Source organism: Globicephala melas, chromosome 1, assembly GCF_963455315.2.
Source record: "Globicephala melas chromosome 1, mGloMel1.2, whole genome shotgun sequence".
In the NCBI taxonomy this organism is placed as follows: domain Eukaryota; kingdom Metazoa; phylum Chordata; class Mammalia; order Artiodactyla; family Delphinidae; genus Globicephala; species Globicephala melas.
The window spans coordinates 36,514,863-36,535,944 of record NC_083314.1 but is presented as its reverse complement, the minus strand read 5'-3'; the positions used below and the strand labels follow the sequence as shown (position 1 = coordinate 36,535,944).

Sequence of the window (21,082 nt, the reverse complement as noted above, 5' to 3'; positions counted from 1 at the left end):
TTGACTTGCCCTTCTTCTTTGCTCTTGTAGTTTTACCACATCTCGGTCATAGTGCTGTTTCGTTATGATCTGGGGGTCCATCTGTCTTCCTGACCATACTATGAGTACTTCAGGATCAGGGCCATGTCTGTTCATCTTGGAACTTCATGCCTACACAGAATACAGAATTAGCCAGTCCCTAATATATTAATGATATATATCTCAGGCACTGGGCTAAGTGTTTTCTAACCCATGCCACCCATTATGCCTAAGAGGCAATTTCGTGAGGAGTTCTGCAGCCAGCCTGCCTAGGTTTGAATCCCAGCTCTACAACTTACTGGCTATATGACTATCAACAAATTCACTGTTTCTTCCTCATCTGCAGATAGCAAGTCTTATAGAAGTATGTGCTATAATTATCACCATTTTGCAAATCAACAAATGGGGCTCAGAGCTGAGTAACGTGCCAAAGGTCACGCAGCTAATAAGCAAAGGGGCTGGGATTTGGACCTAGGCAGCTTGATTCTAGGGCCCATGCCCTCAACGACTACACCTTTTTGAAGAAAAGAAAAAATGAGGGTGTGCAGAACACATGTAGTGTGGAGAGAAGGAGAGGGAGACCAATGGGCCATCAGCCACCAGCCCGCTGTGAGGATGGGGACCTGCAGCTGGGGCCAGTGGAGGGAGGCAGCAGGCATGCCATGGCAGGGACAGACCTAGGACACATCATGAGAGAAGAAATGCAAAACTTCTCCTCTTCCTCCTTTCTCTTCTGTTTCCACCACCCTGGCCCTCCGTGACTTACCCCCGAATCACTTTTCTGACCAGCCATCTCGTCCTGATACATGCCCATTCCTGGGCTTCTTCCTGTACCTTTTCATGTTTGTTCTCCGTTCATGCTTTTCTCTCCTCACAGAATGCCCTTCCTCCATTCCTGCCTCTCAAAATATCGCCAAGTTTTCAAGGCCTGCTACACATGATGACACCTTCCTGGTCCCTTCAGCCCGAAGTGATCATTCCCCGTTGAAACTCTTATGTGACATCTTTCACTTTCTAGCTTCCCCACCAGAGGGGATGCTTCTGGAGGGCACTGGAGGGCCATGACTAACTCGGATTTGCTATACCACAGCACAGGACTTGATACCTGGTGTGTTGAATAAATGAGTAGACGAATGAAGGACGGATCCGTAGCTGGATGGACTAATGTATGAGTAAATGAATGAATAGACCAATGAACAACTTATAAGTACCAAGTGTATTTCCACCACATGCAGGTCCACCCAGTTATAAAGCAAGTCTACATGAATGTAGATGCCTGAGGCCATGCCAATCAACCTGTACTGGCTAGTCCCCAGGGGGCAGAGCACTGTGGCTCTGTAGTCATCGCTGCCTCGGTGGAATGGTCTTTATTCAATTGGCCAGTCTCTGCCAGTTCCCAAAGCAGCACCAAGGCCCGGGATTCAGCAAAGCATGGGACCCTCCCTGCCTCATACCACCTTGCCAAGGTTAAATGAACGAACGGCATGAATGAAGAAGTGAGCTCTATACAGAAAGGAAATTTAAAAATTTTAATACAAGTGTAGGAGACTATTTTCCTCAGGCAGAGATTTAACTTACACTCATATCCTCCACCTTTCTCTCTGTCTCTTACACACACATGCACACTCGTCTACCTACCTATTAACGTGTCCCAGGAAGCTGTGAGTGACAAGAAACTGCTCTGTCCTTCCCTGGGGAGCTAGTCACTTAGCATACTAAGAAGAACCAGAGAGAGTATTTTCAGATTTGATGTGTCAGGGAGGACAAGATGGCCTCATCTCAGATGGTTAGAAAGGCAAGTTGAGAAATGATGGAGAAGATGTACGCCATGGGTCCACGGGAGACCAATATTCATAGCACGAGGGTCCAGTGGCTTCCTGTCTACTCAGAATTGTACGATAGCTTAGGCAGAGAGGGGGAGGCCCGTCTCAGATCCAGCGCCCGTGGGTAGAGCTTTCTTATGTGCACAGCTGTCGACAGGGGTGGACTGAAGAGGGGCCAGGGCACTTGAGCTTTTGACCAGATCCCATTCCAGCTTTCACCATCTGGTAGGATTTTGCTCTCCCTACATCAAGATGACCTGGGAACTTCAACCTGGGGTCCCTTCAATACCCCAGAATTCCACAGAAGGTATCAAGGATGGAAAATCAGCACACAAGGAGTCCCCAAGGCCTTACCAGCTCCCATCAATAACCCTGAGTGGCAACATCAGAGGCGGAAGTGCAGCTGGGCACTGGAAGGCAGGAACTGGAGCCTGGTGTGGAGACGATGCCAGGAACTCTGCTAAAGGGAACTCGTTAGGGCCCCCTTGAGGAGCAGTGGTGTCCTGAAGGCCCCACTTTCCCTCCTAGACGACTCCCTGAGTCCTCTTCTCAAACAACACTGAAGGTAGCCCCATCCCCTACCGAGGCAACAGCAAAGGTGTTCTTACCCCAGATCTCCGACCAGCCTCTTCTCGGGCCCTGGTGATTCCCTCCCCAAACCTCACCTTTTAGAGTTTACATACTTTAGAGCCATACATGCTTCAAAGAGGATTTGGGATTAACGGGAGGGCCACACCCTCTTGTCTGGCTCTCCTGGTGACTGGAGGGCAGGGGAGCCAGAATTTGAAGGGGTGGGGCCCAGAAACCAGGACGTATTAGGCAGATGCCAGCTCTCAGATAAATCAGGCTCCATGTGGTAAGGCTACCCTTGGGCTCTCTGCATCCAGGGGCCCCACTGGAAAGTCTGGAGGAATAGAAGTGTGAATGAACGAATGGGAATGGACAGGTGAAGGGGCATCCCTGCTTCGTTACTCTATCCCTTTGCCATCACCACTTTTCCCCTCTGGGGCAGACAAGTTGATGTTGGCCCTGTAGGGAGCTTTGTGGGCCCTGTTGGCTAAACCCAGGCATCTGGTTTCCGGGTGAGAGATCTGATTTAGCTTTTTCATAGACCCTGTATTTCCCAAATCCTCTCGTCCCCTATTTCCTACCCCACCTGCTTTCCCTAACTGAATAAATCCATGGTTGTCATGGAGACAACGTAGTATCAGCCTCTCTGCTTCTTTGTAGAACCTTCCAAAAAACAGCACTAGAGAGGGCCCTTTCTGGCACAGGAGTCCTGTCTGAGAAAGTATGGTATGGTATTTGGAATATCTGCTTTGCCCATTTGCTTTCTTCCCTCTTTGTACTTCTTCCTTGCCCAAGTTCCACCTTCTTCCTTAAGAGACTAAGCTCAATTCGACTTTTTCCAGCCAAGAATCCTGAATTTCAGTGTTCTTCAGCCTCCAGTAGGGATCATGTCATGAATAAAGACAACAGTTTGAGTGGCTGTGTAGACCTAATTCTCCCCATATGATAGACAGATCAGCAGCAGTCTCAGCCCAAAGAGGCGAGGTAGCTTACTCAAGGTCAGCCTACACAGGAGTGCAGAGTCTGGGTGAGGGCCCTCTGCAGCTTCCTGCGCAAACACTGCCGCTTTCAGTGGGTCTGCACAGAGAGACTGAGCATGATAACTACCACTATTAAGCACCAACTGCATGCAAGCCTCTTTGTGTACAGATGTCACTTAAACCTCAAAACAACCTGGTGAAGTTAATACCATTATTGTCAGCATCTCACAGAGGAGGAAACTGAGGTGCAAGAAGAACAATAAGGACCATTTATTAATGTCATACAGTCGATAATTATAGCAGCTGGATTTGAAACTGATGACTGTCTCCTTCAAAGTCCAGTTTTTTTTTTTGCGGTACGCGGGCCTCTCACGGTTGTGGCCTCTCCCGTTGCGGAGCACAGGCTCCGGACGCGCAGGCTCAGCAGCCATGGCTCACGGGCCCAGCCGCTCCGCGGCATGTGGGATCTTCCCGGACCGGGGCACGAACCCATGTCCCCTGCATCGCGGGCGGACTCTCAACCACTGTGCCACCAGGGAAGCCCAAAGTCCAGCTTCTTAACGAGGACAAAGTAAACATGGCCTCTACCAAAAGGGTACAGGAGGAGCCATCGTTGCCCAAGTGCTCATCAGTAGGGTGAATTCCACTCTTTGGGGCCAGAAATTTCTTTCCCCATCATCCTTTCCCCTTTGACTCCTGCGTGACCTTCTGCTGGGTTTTATGAATGAGAAGGAAAAAATATCATTGAAAAGTTCAACCAATTTTGGCTCCCACTCTCGGAGTGATAGATAGCTTTAATTACTCCAAATTACTCAGCCACTCCACTCTTCTCCCCCAAGTCATTAAAAATAGATTTTCTCTTTGAACAGTCACACTGCCCTAGGGTCTCCAGATAGTCAGAAGTTCTTAGGAGAAGGCCCCAGGGTCAGCTTTTGGTCAGAAGGTTGCAGGTTGCTTTGGTTGCAATCACAGGCTCCAGAACCTCCAGCTGGTTTTCTGGGGGTGGGGCCGGGTGGGGCGGGGCGGGGGTGGGGTGGGGGGGTGTTGGTGTCTCCTTCTTAATGATATTGATCATGTGACTTTCACAGCCCCCAGGAGGGGCAGTGGGGCTGGGTTGGTGTTTACTTTATGGAGATTTAAGGTGCTCTCACACATGACTATTGATTTTTAAAGAACTGGACCTAACCCTGGGAACAAACAATACTGAGTCATTCACATTAATTACTGGGAAGTTGATTCGTAGGGAGAACTGAAGATGAAAATAGGAGCTCAGAGGTGCCCTGGTCCCTGATGAACAGGCAGGACAGGTGAGACGGGAATTGCTATCTCCACTTTAAAAATAAAGAAGGGAGGCTTGAGGAGGTTAAGCAGCTTGCCCAGGGCCTCCCAGCGAACAGATAGCAAGACCAGGACAGGAGGCCCCTGCCACCTCCACTGCCCCCACTCTGTGCCGACTGAGGGCCCTGACATTCCGAGCAGGCTCAGGATGGAGATTGTGGAACCCATTCAGAGTCATGTCCATTACTGTTACGGCCCTGGCAGGTTTTAAAAAAATCCAGCAGGGCATCCTCACCCCCACCAACCCATCTCCTCCCTCACTCTCTCACATCATCCCTTGTGTTGTCTGGCTCCAGATGCACCAGCTGAATCGCTGTCAGCAACCAGAGAAAAGTGAGAAAGAGGCAGGCAGTGGCCAGGAAGGAAGCGTAATTACAGCGCTGGGCCCTGACCTCCAGGAGAAAGCCAGGGGACCCTGACAGCCCGCCCTTGGGGGCAGCGCCAGGAGAGGGGCCTTTCCTTACTGCTCCCTGTGCCTCCACCGCACCACCTCAACCTGGGAGTCGGATGAACCTGGACTCCAGTTCTGCTTCCGCCACCTACAAGGCACGCAACTTGGGCAGTTTGTTTAACCCAAGACTCGGTTTTCTAATAAGTGAGGTGGGCCTAATCCCTCGCCTGCAAGGCTGATGTAAGGATTAGGTGAGGTGACACAGGGAAAGTGCCTGGCGTGCAGTAGGTGCAGGATAAACGGTTCCTGCTGCTTCATTCCCTTGGACAAGCTCAGTCAACTTCCCGGCTCAGAGGAAGGCGGTGCCAGGCAGGAGGCCTCAGTCCGCCTCGCTTCTCCCCCTATCCCTGGGGAGCAGATCCAAGGAGGCGATCTCACTTCTGCCCCCAAGCACACCCAGCGGGGGAGAATTAGATTAAGATGCTGTTTCAGGCATCCGGTTGACAGTCAGCTCTTTGCCTGTAAAGGATAGGAGACAGGATGCAGGTATTATTCTGTGGAGTCTTGCTGACTCAAAGGGGCCATAGTGTGAGGCACGTCTAGAGCCAGGGGAGCCTGGCCTGTTCCCGGGGGGTCCACTTTGGCTTGGGTGCCTGAGAGAAACTGACCAGGGCTGGGGCCTTGGCCTGGCCTCCCTGACCATCTGCCCATGTTCCTCTCCCTGGGAGGACTGTGAACCCTGGCCCCAGCGGGTGTACGGGGAAGGCAGAACCCTAAGCTCTCAGACCTCCCAGTGCTGGTTGTACCTGTTCGCCACGGGGCTGACAAGATTCGGGGTAAGCAGTGAAGAGAGACTCCTCCCAGGGCTTCCCTGGTGGTGCGGTCGTTGAGAGTCCGCCTGCCGATGCAGGGGACACGGGTTCGTGCCCCGGTCCGGGAAGATCCCACATGCCGTGGAGCAGTTGGGCCCGTGAGCCATGGCCTCTGAGCCTGCGCATCCGGAGCATGTGCTCCGCAACGGGAGAGGCCACAACAGTGAGAGGCCCGCGTACCGCAAAAAAAAAAAAAAAAAAAAAAGAGAGACTCCTCCCACCACCCATGGGAACAGGTAACAACTGCCGGGCGCTGGCCAGCTCCTAGGAGGAGTGGAGTCAGAGAAACCAAAGCCTCACCTGCCCTCTGGTTGCTTCCCGCCTCCTGAATCCTGCTCTGGCCCCAGCTCCATCTCCTGGAACTAACCCCTGAACCCCCTGTCCCTCCTTTCCTCAGAAAGATCCTTTATGACATGTCATCACCACGGGCCACGGAGGACGCGCTGCAGCTGGCCACCTCCACTCACTGTGAGACAGAGCCCAGGGTTAAGCCAGACCTTTGGGTGCCTCTATTTCCTGGTGGAACAAATGGATCCCTAACCTCCCTTCATCCCAAGGGAACTGTGCAGATCAAATGAGATAAGGGGTGTGAAAGCGCTCAGAAAGTGCTAAAACCCTCTCTGGGCATCGGCATCTGTTGTGATTGTGCCGCGGAGCTCATCCCGCACACCAGCCCTGGTGGAGCTTCCCATCAGTCTGCCCTCAGCTGTGAATGCAAATGAGCATCAGATTGCTTCTTGAAAACAGATCTGGTTTGGGAAAAAGAGGAGAAACTGGGTGTTAAGACCCTACAAACTCCAAGGGGAGAGAGGCTGGGCTGGCAGGGAGGGACCACCAAGAGAAGATACAAAGGAAAGGAGAGAGGTGTGGGGAGCCAGTTGCATTTCAGCTGCCGTGCACTTTGCTCCGGGCCCTGGGGACTAGGAGGCTGTAGCTCAGGCCAACTGCATGCTTCCACCCAGGCTCCGTCACTTCCCACCCCCTGCCACCTGGCTCTCAGCCACTGAGAAGGCCACTGTTTCTTTCCTTGTGTCTGGAGGCAGGGGACACATGTGGGGACAGGTGTACCATCTGGCAGGGGGGAGCAGATTCCAGAGAAGCAGGGGATTAAATGCTCTGTCCCCAAGGGGCCCTACCAGCCTGGGGAACAGCTTTCCCTTATTCCTTCCCTCTCTCCCTTTCTCTCTTTGCATGACTGCAAAGGAATCCTTCAGCCCCTAGAACAGAGTGCCCATGCCAAAGCTCCCTGAGGAGAACCTTCAAGCTCTGGCCTTTGAGCCACGACTGTCCCTTGATTATACCTCTATTGCGGCATCTATACTCCCGTATTAAGATGATCCTGTTTCCTTTGTCCTCAGCCAAACCATGGGCCCCAGGGGGACAGAGAATGTCACCCGATGCCTAATGGAGAGCTTAACACAACATAAATGCTCTGTAAATACTGAAGGACCGCATGGCACCCAGGCACAACCCATGGTCAGAATCCTCTGTGTTGTTCTGCTTTCAACTCAGCTGCTTCTCCGATAGTTGCCCCCAGATTCTCAGAACCAAGGTGGCTCCTTCTAGGAGTCCACACAGGGTGGCAGAGATACAACCTTGATTCTCTTTCCCCAGGTTTACGCACAAAAGGGCTCCTCCCTCGGTCCAGCACCAGGGAACTCTTCTCTGAAGAGTGATGGGTTTGCAACTGATGGTAGTGACTCTCCAGGCTGATAGTAACTGCCAGGGCCACAGAGGCCTTTGGGGCCTCACCCTGGGTAGTCCAAGCCCTGTGGGTGTGCCCTGTCCTTCAACATCTTCAGGAAGGAGGATGGTTCCAGCAGGTCCCTTGGTGATTCGTCCCCACAGCCGATGATAATCTGATATCACATCCCTTGCTGTGCGGGGCGCTGCACCCTGTGGGCTGACCAGTGTCCTTAAAGGGGAGGGAGTTGGGTGGGGGAGAGAACCACTCCGAACTCTGCACCCCTGCTGAGCTCTTTCCCACGTACGTCAACCTCACAGACTGAGGCCAAGGGAGGCACTGGAGGTGAGGGGCCTTGGGGTCAGAGGAGACAAGAACACAGTACGAGTCACCTTTCATGAAGAGTGTTTCTTCAGTAAATGACTTAATCGGACAGTTATATTCATTAGAGGTGTAATTACAAGACATAAGATCAAGCAGAGAAGAATGCCAAGCGTGTGGGGGGAATCCAGTGCGGAGCGGTCCCCTGGTCCTGGGGAGAAGGCGGTGGAGGCAGGTGGGAGAAGGGCGTCCTCCATTGGAGGCGCCTCACCGCCACATTCCTCTGCCGATGCAGCCACCCTCCGATCCCAGCACTCGGAGCAGAGGGGGTGGGGAGCCTCGGGCATAATTAAAGCACAATCATAATAAACAAACGCTAATTAAAGTGCCACTGAGTGTCCCATTAAACTCTGAGTCAGCCCTGACAAAGCCGCCTCACACGGTTGACACTCTACAGGAGAAGCTCCCTTGCCTTCTCCAGCTTCCCGGGACAATGCCCATCCCCTCCCCATCCTCCCCCGCCCACCAGGTCCTAGAGCAAGTGCCCGCCTTCGCCTGCTGCAGAGTGAAGTGGCCCCTGACCCCAGAAGTTTGAACTTGGTCTTTCAGGGCCTCCATAGACTCAGAGATATTAGAACCAATTTCTCCCTGGCTATAAAGCAGTCCCCAGGCTAACCTCCATCTCTCCTCCTCCTGAGTCAGTCTAATTCCTTCCACTAGTTCCTTTCGTAGTCCCTAGGCAGAGTTTGATTCTATTTCTTCATGGCCCCAGGGCCTGACACTTAAAAAGATTTCCCAAGACATGAGGTCCCATTTACCAGTGGTTCTCATAAGAATCACCTGGAGAGGGGCTTCCCCGGTGGTGCAGTGGTTGAGAATCTGCCTGCTAATGCAGGGGACACGGGTTCGAGCCCTGGTCTGGGAGGATCCCACATGCCACGGAGCCACTGGGCCCATGAGCCACAACTACTGAGCTTGTGCACGTCTGGAGCCTGTGCTCCGCAGCAAGAGAGGCCGCGATAGTGAGAGGCCCGCGCATCACGATGAAGAGTGGCCCCCGCTCGCCACAACTAGAAAAAGCCCTCACACAGAAACGAAGACCCAACACAGCAAAAATAAACTAATAAATTAACTAATAAACTCCTACCCCCAACATTTTCTTTAAAAAAAAAAAAAAATCCCCTGGAGAGCTTGTTGGAACAATTTCTCAGGCCCCGCCCCATCCCAGAGGTTCTAACCCAGTGGACTCTGGATTTTTATGCCCCTTAAGCTCACAGGTAATGCCAAGGATGTTGGTTTGAGAGCTCGGGCCACCTCTTCATGGAGGACATTCTTTTGGCCAAGGAGTGACAGGCTGGAGAGCTTACAGACATCATGTATTCCAGCTCTGTGGCCTTCTCCATCCTTCCCAAGTTAACCCAAAACTACCTTTCCATATTTATACCCATCACTCTTCACCCTCATGCAACGTTTTCTGAAGAAACTCTGCTTTCCTGTGTTTGCTTATGTGGTTCTTTCCACCTGGGACGCTTTTCATCTGTATAAATATTATTCACCCTTGAAGACCCGGACCCAGGCCACATCCCTTACAAAGCCTTCTTGGGACTCCCATCTAGAGCAGTGCTCTCCCATGATGACAAAGTGCCGTCCACACAGCTACGCATGTAATTTTAACTTTTCCAGCAGCCGTATATTAAAGAGTAAGAAGAGACAGTGGAAATTAATAGTAGATCTTATTTAACTCAATATTTGTTAAATTTTTATCCTTTCAACATGTGTCAATAAAAAATTATTTTACATTCTTGTTTTCCGTGCTCAGCCATCAACATCCGGTGTCCTTAGAGCACATCTCTAAGGACTAGAATTCGAACTAACCCCATTCCAGATGCTGGTGACCACACGGGCCCATACATTGGACGGCGTAGATGTAGAAGTAGTATTTTCTTTGCTCTGAATTGCCTCAGCCCTCTTTCAATACCTCTCTTAGAACACACAACACTTTTCTTGTTTTTATTGCTAGTCTGTTTGCAACTTGAAGGTGATGGCTGTGTTTTAATGTTGCTGTTGATTTTATTCCCCTAAGGTGCCCAGCCCTGGTCTTTCTGTAGGACATGATCTATGAATATGGGTTGATGAATGAATACAGAAACACATGATTATAGGAAAGACAGAGCACCCACGGAAACACCTGACTTTGAGGGCCTCCCTCCAGTCCCTGTGACATTTCTTTCCTCTGGCTTGCATATGGCTATGAGGTCTTTGAGAAGAGAATAATTCAAATTTTAGGAACCACCCCCCTTATAAGTTTCCTGTTTCACTTTGCTCTTCAACTCAGTGTATTTAAAAAAAAATTCCCACCAGGAGGGCCCAGGAAACAGGAAAAATAGTTGTGCTGTTGGTTTCACGTTTGGAGAAGAACAGGCTTCTCACTATCTCTGCGGCACTTGGCGTGAAAGTGGGCTTTGTTGCTGGAGACACTGCTCCCATTCAGGGCCCCCTTCCCCAGCTGCTGAGAGCTGGGCTGTGTTTTGACAGACGGGCCGAATGCAATGCAGACAGTTGTTTTAATTTCCAGCCAGATGCAGACATCACTCACACGGAGCCCGAAACCCAGGAAAGGGAGGCCGGGCACTGGGCTGCGGCTCTCAGGCCTCCGAGGGCGGGTTGGAGGGGGCTGGCGGAAGCCCCCCAGGTGGCTAGGGTCACAGATATCCTGAAGGGCCGAGAGTCCCAGGCCCGGGAGAGGCATGCTGGGAGAGCGTCTGGCAGGCACCTGCCGGAAAGGTGCTTCTGGTAGGAATCACAGGACGTGAGTCAGGGGTCAATGGTTGCTCCTTAAAGTGGGGTGCTATCAGTGGCTAGTGGCGTGGCTGGATCTTTGAACTGTCCAAGTCATTCAGGACAGAAATGAACAGTCTCAGGAAGGAGTTAGGCAAACTGTGGGAAATAGAATCCCTATGTCAGAGTTAGAAGGACGAGGGCAGCCTTCCTCCGGGGGCAGAAATACCTTCCACAGCCTCCCAGACACATGTCACCTTGACTCTGCTTACACGTCCCACGGAAGGGAGTCCCTGCTGGAAGCCAGGTCTGTGCACTGGTGGACAACCTTGACTTTCTTCTTTCGAGCTTTCCTGGAACTTTTCACCCATGAGTCTTATTGCAGCCACACTGCCGCCCTTCAAACAGTGGCAGATAGCTTCCACGGCCACCCTGACATTCAACTTCTTTGACCTAAATAAACATACAGGTCTATCAGCTGTACCTCAGATGCCACACCTGGGTCCCACCCCATCGTGACCACCCTCTGGAAAGTTTCTCTGGTTGAACAACCCTCCTCTTAGAGCAGGTTGCAAAGACCTGAACTGGGAACTCAGATCATCTCCATCCTGACACCATGTCCATTAATGCAGCCCATGATCGAATTAGCCCCTTTAGCTATGACATCACCCTGTCAGGTCATATTGGACATAGAGTCAATTCAACCCTCGGACCTATTCCGCATGAACTATTTCAAATCAGCTACTCCCCCAACCTCCATTTAGAATATCACTTTTTTCACTGAATTGCAAGATTTTATATTTATGCTTTCTGCATTTTGTATTTTTATTATTAAAGGGAAGTTAGGGATGCTTAAAGTTGATCACGTCACTCAGAGAAAAGCTTTGTAATTCAGAATGTTAAGTGTTTATGATGTGGGGAGAATGAGCGGGTGTGGGGGGCACCCAACAGAGAGAAGGAAGGTTCCTGGGGCTGGTACCCAAGACCTTTCGTTGTCTGGCCCCTGGTTCCATGCCACCAGCCTCATCTCTCAGCCGCCCATCCAGTATACACTCCACACTTGAGTTAGGCTGAACTTAGCCATGATTACATTTTTTTTTTTTTTGCGGTACGTGGGCCTCTCACTGTTGTGGCCTCTCCCGTTGCGGAGCACAGGCTCCGGACACGCAGCCTTAGCGGCCATGGCTCACGGGCCCAGCCGCTCCACGGCATGTGGGATCTTCCCGGACCGGGGCACGAACACGTGTCCCCTGCATCGGCAGGCGGACTCTCCACCACTGCGCCACCAGGGAAGCCCCATGATTCCTTTTGTTCGTGATAATCTCTCAGCTAGGAATGCCCTTCCAGGCATCTGCATTGGGCCCACTGTTACCCTGATTCACCCTTACTCGGCTGGTCCCTTCCTCCAGACAGGTTGTGCTGGACGGCCCTCCTTTAAGGTGCCAAGGCCCCCAGGGCACACGCCTATTGCCTGCAATGGATGTCGAGCACAGTGTAGAGCAGGTCTCGGTTTGTAATTATCAACTCCTACTGGGCTGCGTGCTCTTCCGGGGGGCAGGATCTGGGTCCTGTTCGCTGCTGTTTCTCTATCACACAGCACCGGAGCCTCTCATAGTGACATCTGATAAACAGTTGCCGGGTGAGCAGTATTAGACTCCATCCCGAGCCTCTCAGGAGCACGCTGTGAAGGCAACTCCGTCAGATCCTTTGTCCCCCTGCTAGAGGCAGACCACTGTGCCGCTGGACCGCAGGTTGTGTTTCCACTTGGGTTCGCACATCCAGTAGGTGGGGGACCTCTCTGCCCTGACAAATGAGATTCCATTCCCAGCCCAGCAGCCTCCAGCCCCAGCCAGTAACAGATACCTAGGACATACCAAATGCAAGACTTCAATCTTCTGACCCTTTGCCTGGCCTTAATGTCACACCTGCTAAGCAGGTAAGGGTGAGTAATGACCAAACAGGCCTGGCCCGTGTCCCCGCAGGGCCCCACCTGGAAGCCAGGAGGAGGCCACATCCTCTGGGGGGCAGGGGCTTCATCTGTACATTCCCACTTTCCCCAGCAAGACAGGCAGCTCATCTCTGTTCCCATTTAGCCAGACTTTTCAAAGGATGAGAGATTTACTAGAGAAACTGAATGCAGGCATCAGAGAATGGGATAATTGGATCCAGGTGGTATGTTTGGTTGGCTGTAAAAAGACCATGCCATTAGATGAATATTATTTGATAGGAAAAGTTTCTCCTTCTCTCCCTTTTTAAATGTTTTCTGTGCAGGCAGGATGTCTCAGCCCAAGCCCAGCTGAAAGCTCTTCAGAGACGAGTTGGTGGCACTCAATAGCCTTTCAACAGAGTTAACCATTTTCAGCCTTTGCCAGGAGCAGGGCCAGCTCTCCGGAGGACTTTAGTGCAGGCAAAGAGAAACTGGAGGATTTGCTTCCACCTCCAGCAAAGGCAAGAAGCCTGGGGCCTCTTAGCTGTACCTGCCTCGTGCAGGGAAAACAAATGAGAACACTGAGGCCACCGATTCACACACACCCCCACTGTCACCTCTTAGGGGTGGTGACAGTGCAAGTGTGGTTAGGTGTAGTTGAGTCTGAACGCACCTCTGCGAGGCGTCACTCCCAGATCTAACCTGCTCTCTTTTCCCTCTTGGCCAGATCACCAGGGTCCCTGTGGAATCCTGTGAACAGTACACGACTTGTGGGGAGTGCCTGAGCTCGGGGGACCCTCACTGTGGCTGGTGTGCCCTGCACAACATGTAAGTTTGGCGCATTCTGGAAAAAAGCCTGGAATGCAGAAAACCAGGTACTTTCCTGGGAGTGTTGATGAGGGATGTGACATCAGTTCATAGGGAGAGAGGAATTTCCCTCTTCTGAGCAGTCATTCTCATCGTGGTTGGAGTGCTGAGAACAGGAAGAGGAAAAGAGGCCGTGTGTGGGCTTTCTTTCTAAGTGCAGTGCCTCTGCCTCTCTGTTTTTCATTTCACCTCCAAAATCTGATCCCCCACCCCCTCCCCCCCTGGCCAGCTCTGAAGTCTGTACCTTTTCTACAGGGAAGGGTAGTGGTGTTGCAAGAGCTCACAAGGGAAGTTGTAGAATCTCTAGGTTTCCCAAGAGGCTCCTCAGTGTAGCCTGAACGAGGTGCCTCCTTCCTGGAGTTTGCACTAGAGTTGGGAAGCTTGGACTCCAGTTAGCTGCTGTGTGACCCAGGATGGTCCACTGCCAGCTGTGGGCCTCCATTTCCCCATCGCTAAATAGGGGTAATGCCTACCTCGCAGGTGAGCTGTGAGGATTAAATGAAATAATAAATGCTTTGGCAATAAGGAAGCTCAGGATAAGCTACACAAGTCAAAATAATTGTTATGGACACAGAAGCCTTGGGAGGACCCTTCTGGCCTCATTAATTCTGGATTCCAAGAAGTCTGCATCTCACTCCAACTGGCCTCACATCCCTATTCAGATACATCCCCTGCCATTGAATACCAGCTCAATAGAAATGCAAAATCGCACTTAAACTTCCTGATTCGAAGTGCCCCAGAGGGAGAGAAGAGGGTGAAAACTCCAAAGGCAGGAGCTGGCTAGGAATTCTGTTCCCCAGTGGAGTTGGAAACTCCTTGGCTCCGTGCCAGCCGGCAAAGCATCCCCATAAAATGTGCAGAGTTTAGGGTGGAGGCGGAGGCGGAGGGCCAGAGTTCAGGGTCCCGCACAATAGCTCTTGGCTTCCAGCCTCTGCAGCAGGTGTTGGGAGGGCTGTGGAGGGAGGGAGGGAAGCAGGCACCTCACAGATGCAAACTCCGGACTGGATTTGAGCCCACAGATACTGAGTTCCCTGCATAGATTTGGAGGTAAGGGCCTCCTCCAGAAGTCTTGCCAGAAACGCTGTCACCAGAACCCGGACAGTGAGTCTCCATTTAGGCCAGACCAGTGGTAAAGAAACTGACGCTGCTCCCACAATGCCCCCAGAATGGCAAAGGTGGCTACAATTGGGTTCCCTTCAGTGAGGCTGGCCTGACAGCCAGAAGGCTCTCTCACCTCAAGGGGATTTCTTTCTCCACAGAATCTGGCAGCCACTCCCAGCTTCAGGCCTTGTCCTGGGCTACCTGCCCTCTCACTGTGCGGCGGTGGGTAGATCCGGCCATACTACCCACTCCCTGCTCTCCCTGCCAATCTAGCCTCGATGTCCAAGTCTCCCGGAGGCCCCAGACCACCCCGTCATCCTCCTGGGCCAGGTCAGCTGGGGCTCCTAGAATGACTGGACCACATGAAGATAGTCTCAGATTTCCTCTGCTGTCTGAGCTCCTTCCCTGTCATCACCTGCCAGGGCACACCTCTCCTTCCAGCAGCTCTGTTTGCCAAGAGCACATGGGGAGCAAGTTTCCTCCTGGTTATACCCAGAGGTTTCTCTTCTTCTGGTCCCTCTCATCTTCACCAGCCCCTCCGGCCGTGTCCTCCCACCTGTCGCCATCCGCCTGCCTGGGTAACAGGAATGAGTGGATGGACGACCCCAGCTGCCAGGCCCACACACTGGCTTTTAATGGAGGCAGAGGCCTGAGAGAAATTGCTCAGGAGCCTCTGGGTCCGGGGGGGGATTTGAAACCTTCCTGTGTCTTCTGTATGCCTTGCTCTTGCAAGTGCGTTATTGTCTCAGAGGCTATTTATCTCTGTTAGGGCTGTTGCCATATATAGTATGATAAAAAAAAGAGCCATTTCAGTGAGTCAATGAGATAAAGGCTCCAGTCAAGAGCTCACTTTAGAGCTATCTTAAGGATTCACTTAAACCTCAATAATTCTTTTCTTTGACAGCATTCATATTTAGATCCATTATGTGCCTGGAAAGGAAGAGGGAGGAGGGACTTTGGGGGGAGCTCGGGTGGGAATCTCAGCCTGGCTGTGGTATCTTGTAGTGTCCCCACTGGCTCTTTGGTTGGAGATGCACCAGCCCTGGAGCATGTTCCCATGTGACTTAAGTGGCCACCAGACGCCCCTGTGTGCAGGCATCACAGTGCCCACCTGCTGCTGTAGGCAGAGAAGCCAAGAACCAGAGATGAAGATGTGAGGAGAAGCGGCCACACGTGCCTTCTGACAGGGGCAACCCTGCCTGCGACTCCCTGTCTGTCTCTCTCTTTCCCACCACAAACATTTATTGAAAATATACCATGGACAGGTAGAATAGCTCAATGCATAAAACATGGTCCCTGCCTTCAGAGAGCTATGAATCCAGCCACAAGATCACTTGCATGCTGTCCCACACAGCTAAGACCCTGTCCAGGTTCTTAAATATCCCTGGAGGAGAATAATAATATTCAGAATCATCATCATTAACATTGTTCTTAGAAGGGCTAAGAACAGGCCATTTTCTAAACACTAGCTCATTTAATGCTTACAGCAAGCCTGTGAGGTAGTGTGTTATGATTGACCTCGGCATTCTACAGTTGAGGGAACTGAGGCGAGGGGAGATTAAGGAACTTGTCCAAGGGGCCACAGCTAGTAGGCTGTAGATCTGGGGTTAGAGCCCAGGCATCATGGCTCCAGAGTTCACATTTTTAGCCTCTTGCTTGCTACTTCTCACGTCCCCAACCTTCCCTCCCTCACTCACCGAGTTTCCCGTAAAGGTGCCGTCCCTCTAGAGCTATTCTTTATGTCTAAACCGCATCTCTTGTGTTGGCGGTCAATCCCACTTCTCTTAGTCTGACTTTAACTGCAATAGAGACCATCTGGGAGTCACCAGGCCCTCTGGGATAAGTGAATGTTGTCATGAGAAGACGGACACAGGCCTCAGAGCAGCAAAGCCTCCTCACTTACCTTCAGGGGACCCTGGAGCCTCCAACAGATGGGTCTCAGAGGCCTGACCGCCTGTGGATCTGTGTCTGTGGCAGGTGCTCCCGCAGGGACAAGTGTCAGCGGGCCTGGGAACCTAATCGATTTGCTGCCAGCATCAGCCAGTGCATGAGCCTCGAGGTACATCCCAGCAGCATCTCCGTGTCTGAGCACAGCCGGCTGGTGAGTAAACTCATCCGGAAGGGTGGAGGCGTGGGGTGTGGGACCCGCACGAGTGTGGGTGTGTTCCTTTAACACTTGCGCAATGTAAATGGCTCACACTTTAAATGCTCCGAGGAAACTTGATCTTTGTAGGAAAACTATGGTAACTCTTATTGTAAAGGGCCTAGTCATTCGCCATGCCCCTTGCAGATTCATTACCTATTGATCTGTTTTGTAAATCTAGATTTTGCATTTAGTAACAAACAGCTACAACATAATGCAATCCAATGCCATTCTTTGGTATATGGTGTATTTCAATCGTCCACCTGATACAGTGTCTCACAGAAACCTGGAGTTGCCTTTGTGCTTGTATATGAGAGAGACACAGACAGACAGGCAGACACAGAGAGACCGAGACTTAATTCGCAGTATGTGCTTAGACTATTAAAGAGAATACAATGGTCCTTAACCACCTGTCGAGTTGCAACCCCAAATACTTCGTGTCCTCAGGCCCTGCAGGATTATTTCATTCTGGAGGTTATATGAGCATTCACAAATGTTAATTAGTTAATGAACCTTCCAAGACTTGCGTTCATTCATCCCCACCGGGAGGTTTTGGCTCCCATGGAGCTGAGGGAACAAACAGCAGAGTTTGTACCTAAGTCTCTCAGCCCCATGGAAACGAAACTGGGGCAGAGATTCAGCAGCAAACAAATGTATAGAAAGGCTAGGTGATAGCCATTGTGACTAAGAAATCCCTGCCAGGTGGGATGACAAAGGGAGACCTCCCTCCGCTAGGACTCGCCACTTGCAGGCTGCAGGGTGTTGTCACCAGGGACCCTCATGGGCACTCCCCACTGGGAGTCACATTTCTCACCTGTTGTTTCAAATACCACTTAGATACTATATTGTGGTCACTTAGTACAACCCCATTTCCAAGTACACTGAATTCAGAGCAGCGTTTTACCATTAAATGATTTCTCAATCAACAGATTCTTCTGATACTCTGTGATATTTTTACCATTCAAAGGAGAGTGTTCAAACTTGAAAGGCCTGCAAACCACTGACCTAGATCACTGGGTCCCTAAGAAACAGCAGGCATCATCTGAGCCATTAGTGTTCACTTCCTGCCTTCCTCTGATCCCCTAAACTCCTTGTGAGGCGACTGCCCTACTCTAGGGGAGCTGTCAGGGGGCAGAGAGCCAGAGAGGAACAGAGAATAGAAACTCTAGGAAACCCACCACCTTGGCAAGCAGACCCTAAATGACAGCCAGGCTGAGGTGCCAGCTGTCTTTCACCAACCCGGTAAACTCCTTATAAACCTGCAGACTGGTGATACGTGTTCTCCTATGATCCAGGGCTAAGGCTTATTTGTGAAGGGCTCAGCTCATGACTTGCTTTCAAGTTTGCATGATTTCATGTCAAAATGAGCTGGGTCTGAGATGGGTTTTGGGACCTTTCCCCCTAGCATCCCTCCCTTCCCCTCCCCCCAGTGCTTTCTGCTGCTGGACAAGACTGAAAAATTAACGGTATTAATAATAAAGACCATTGGCCCTGCACACCCCTCGCAGTGCTACTGTAATTGTTCAGTGTCAAAGGTAGAAGATCACCTGGAAACAACATCCTCTTTATCGATGGGGTCAGTGGAGATGAGTGAGCAAGTGGGCAATGGCAGGGCCGGGCCTGGAGCCCAGGTCTCCTGAGCCCCAAGGGCTCTTCCTACAGCATTATCCCTTTGCTCCTCCCACAGCTCAGCCTGGTCGTGAGTGATGCTCCTGATCTGTCTGCGGGCATCTCCTGTGCCTTTGGGAACCTGACAGAGGTAGAGGGACAGGTATCTGGGAGCCAGGTCATCTGCATCTCACCAGGGCCCAAGGTTGTCCCTGTCATCCCTCTGGATCAAGGTAAGAAGTGTCTGCCAGGAGAGTCATATGCTAGGGGCTGCCCTACCAGGGTGGCCAAGAGAAGAGGACCCAGGGAACAGGGTGGCAAGTACCAGCACAGACTGACTGACAGTTGCCTGACTAGGTCTCCTTATGCCAGATACCAATAGGGCTTATAAACTTGTTTGAGTCTGAAAGCAAACTGTCATGCCCCAAAGCAAAATTCAGGAAGAGGGAAATCCCTTGCTCCCATTTGGGTTAAGCCTGCACAGTGCATAAAGATTTTTTCCAGACTTCCCTTCCCTTCGAGGAATGTCAGTGGTTTCAGCCAGTGGTTTTCAGTGGGTTCTCTCCATAGAACTGGGGGCTTTCAGAGCTTTTGACCTGATATTTCTTTTTTTTTAATTTTTGAATTTTATTTGTTTTTTTATACAGCAGGTTCTTATTAGTCATCAATTTTATACACATCAGTATATGCATGTCAATCGCAATCTCCCAATTCAGCACACCACCACCACCACCACCCACGCTTTCCCCCCGCTTGGTGTCCATACGTTTGTTCTCTACATCTGTGTCTCAATTTCTGCCCTGCAAACCGGTTCATCTACCATTTTTCTAGGTTCCACATATATGCGTTAATATACGATATTTGTTTTTCTCTTTCTGACTTACTTCACTCTGTATGACAGTCTCTAGGTCCATCCACATCTCTACAAATGACCCAATTTTGTTCTGTTATTTCTCTTTTTTTAATTCTTATTCTGTATCGGTGACCTGATATTTCTGACAGTAACTGTACATATTTGACCAAACAGGGGACTCTGTGGGATCTGATCCATTACCTCCTCCCTAAGAGAGGGGCTGGGGGCATCTGGGTCTCAGTGATGGGCTGGTCATCAGCAGAATGAAAGGGAGTCTCTTGGAAGAAGATTCAAGGACATTCCATCTACCATCGGTGCCCCAGGGGAGCCCTGGAGTAGCTGAATGATTTACCCTCAGTCTCTCCACTGTGCCCCAGATTTGTAACCCTCTCCTGTTTTTTTCCTTTTTCCAGACTGGTTTGGGCTAGAGCTGCAGCTTAGATCCAAGGAGACAGGCAAGATATTCGTCGGCACCGAGTTCAAGTTCTACAACTGCAGCGCCCACCAACTGTAAGCACACCCCTCGCAGCACTAGTAATTGTTCAGTATCAAAGCCAGAGGATCACGCAGACCAACGTCCTTCTATAGAGATGAGGTCGGGAGAAATTAGTGAGCAAGCAGGTAACGGCAGGGCCAGGCCAGAAGGAGTCTTGCCCTGGGTCTGGATATGAGTGTGGGGTTTTTCTAAGTTCCCTTAGAACAAGAATCATATTGTATTCACCTCACAGTCTCCCAGTTGGACCTGGCACATTGTCTGGAAGAGAGTAAGCTCTCCATAACGGTTACTTTTCAGTTATATTCCATTTATTCAGTTATATTAAACCGAATGGCTTCACTCTCCACAGCCTCTGATCTCATTCGGTCTCCCTTGCAACACACCCTACCCTCAACTCTCAAACTAAGAGTTAAAAGAGGGTTTGAAGTAAAAACAAAGGTCATGGCTCAGGACCCAGAAGAAAAGTTCTCCATTTTATACCGACTGGTGGTGGATTTGAACATGGAGACTGACAACCAGTGGAGCTTGGACACATCATCCATGACCACATGAAGAAGGGACTCAGAGATGGGGAAATAGCCTCACCCAGCACTCAAATAAAAGACTCAGGCTGGGAGAGGGAGAGGAAGCTTTAAACTATACCGTGGTCCAAACTGAGCCTTCAACTTTTCGAGGAGGAGGGGAAAACCAGACCCAACCACCAGCCCTCAGAGGGGCTTAAGTGCAGCCCAGCTGACCTCACCAGCCATCTCCAGCAGCAGAATGCCTACCAACTGAGTGCCCTTGGCTGTGAGATCCAACAGCTGCTCAGGAAGCTGGGAGCATTTCATAAGTAAAAAGCAGGACCAGGAGTGGAGGAGAGAGAGACCCATACTTAGTTTCTGCTGGTTCCTCTCTCGAAGTGAAACTGAGACTCCTTCCATACCATCTGGAAACTCATGCACCATTTAGATTTAGATTTAGAAAGAGGGAAACACGTCTCTATAATAGGGCCACATAAGGGCCATGTGACCCTGGTCAATCAACAAGGAGAGAGATCAAGCAACGGCTCCACGCCAGAAGGAGCAGTACCTGAGAATATTCTATGGACCCATCCTTCCCATTGCCCAGGGCAGGAACAACCTGAGAACTCCAGCAGTATCAAGTCTGAGGGTCTAGGCTGTGGGCACGATGGGCCCAGCAGTCCATGTGGGGAGAGGGTCTGTTTGCCGCTAAGCCCTAAAGGAATTTAGCCATCAAAATAGGCAAATGAGCCTCCTTAGTCTCCTCTTTACTGGTCTTGATTTTTCATGATTAGAATCATCTTCTAGAT

At 50.9% G+C, this 21,082-nt stretch overlaps 1 protein-coding gene across 1 annotated transcript in view; it reads left to right on the top strand.

The window, feature by feature from the left end:
- The window catches only part of PLXNA2 (plexin A2), a 216,672-nt gene that overhangs the window by 124,257 nt on the left and 71,333 nt on the right, over positions 1 to 21,082 (top strand). The window contains exons 5-8 of the mRNA XM_030872914.2: positions 13,430 to 13,530; positions 16,648 to 16,771; positions 18,501 to 18,654; positions 19,688 to 19,784. Of these exons, the coding sequence (XP_030728774.1) occupies positions 13,430 to 13,530; positions 16,648 to 16,771; positions 18,501 to 18,654; positions 19,688 to 19,784 (476 nt within the window). The remainder of the gene's footprint in view (positions 1 to 13,429; positions 13,531 to 16,647; positions 16,772 to 18,500; positions 18,655 to 19,687; positions 19,785 to 21,082) is intronic.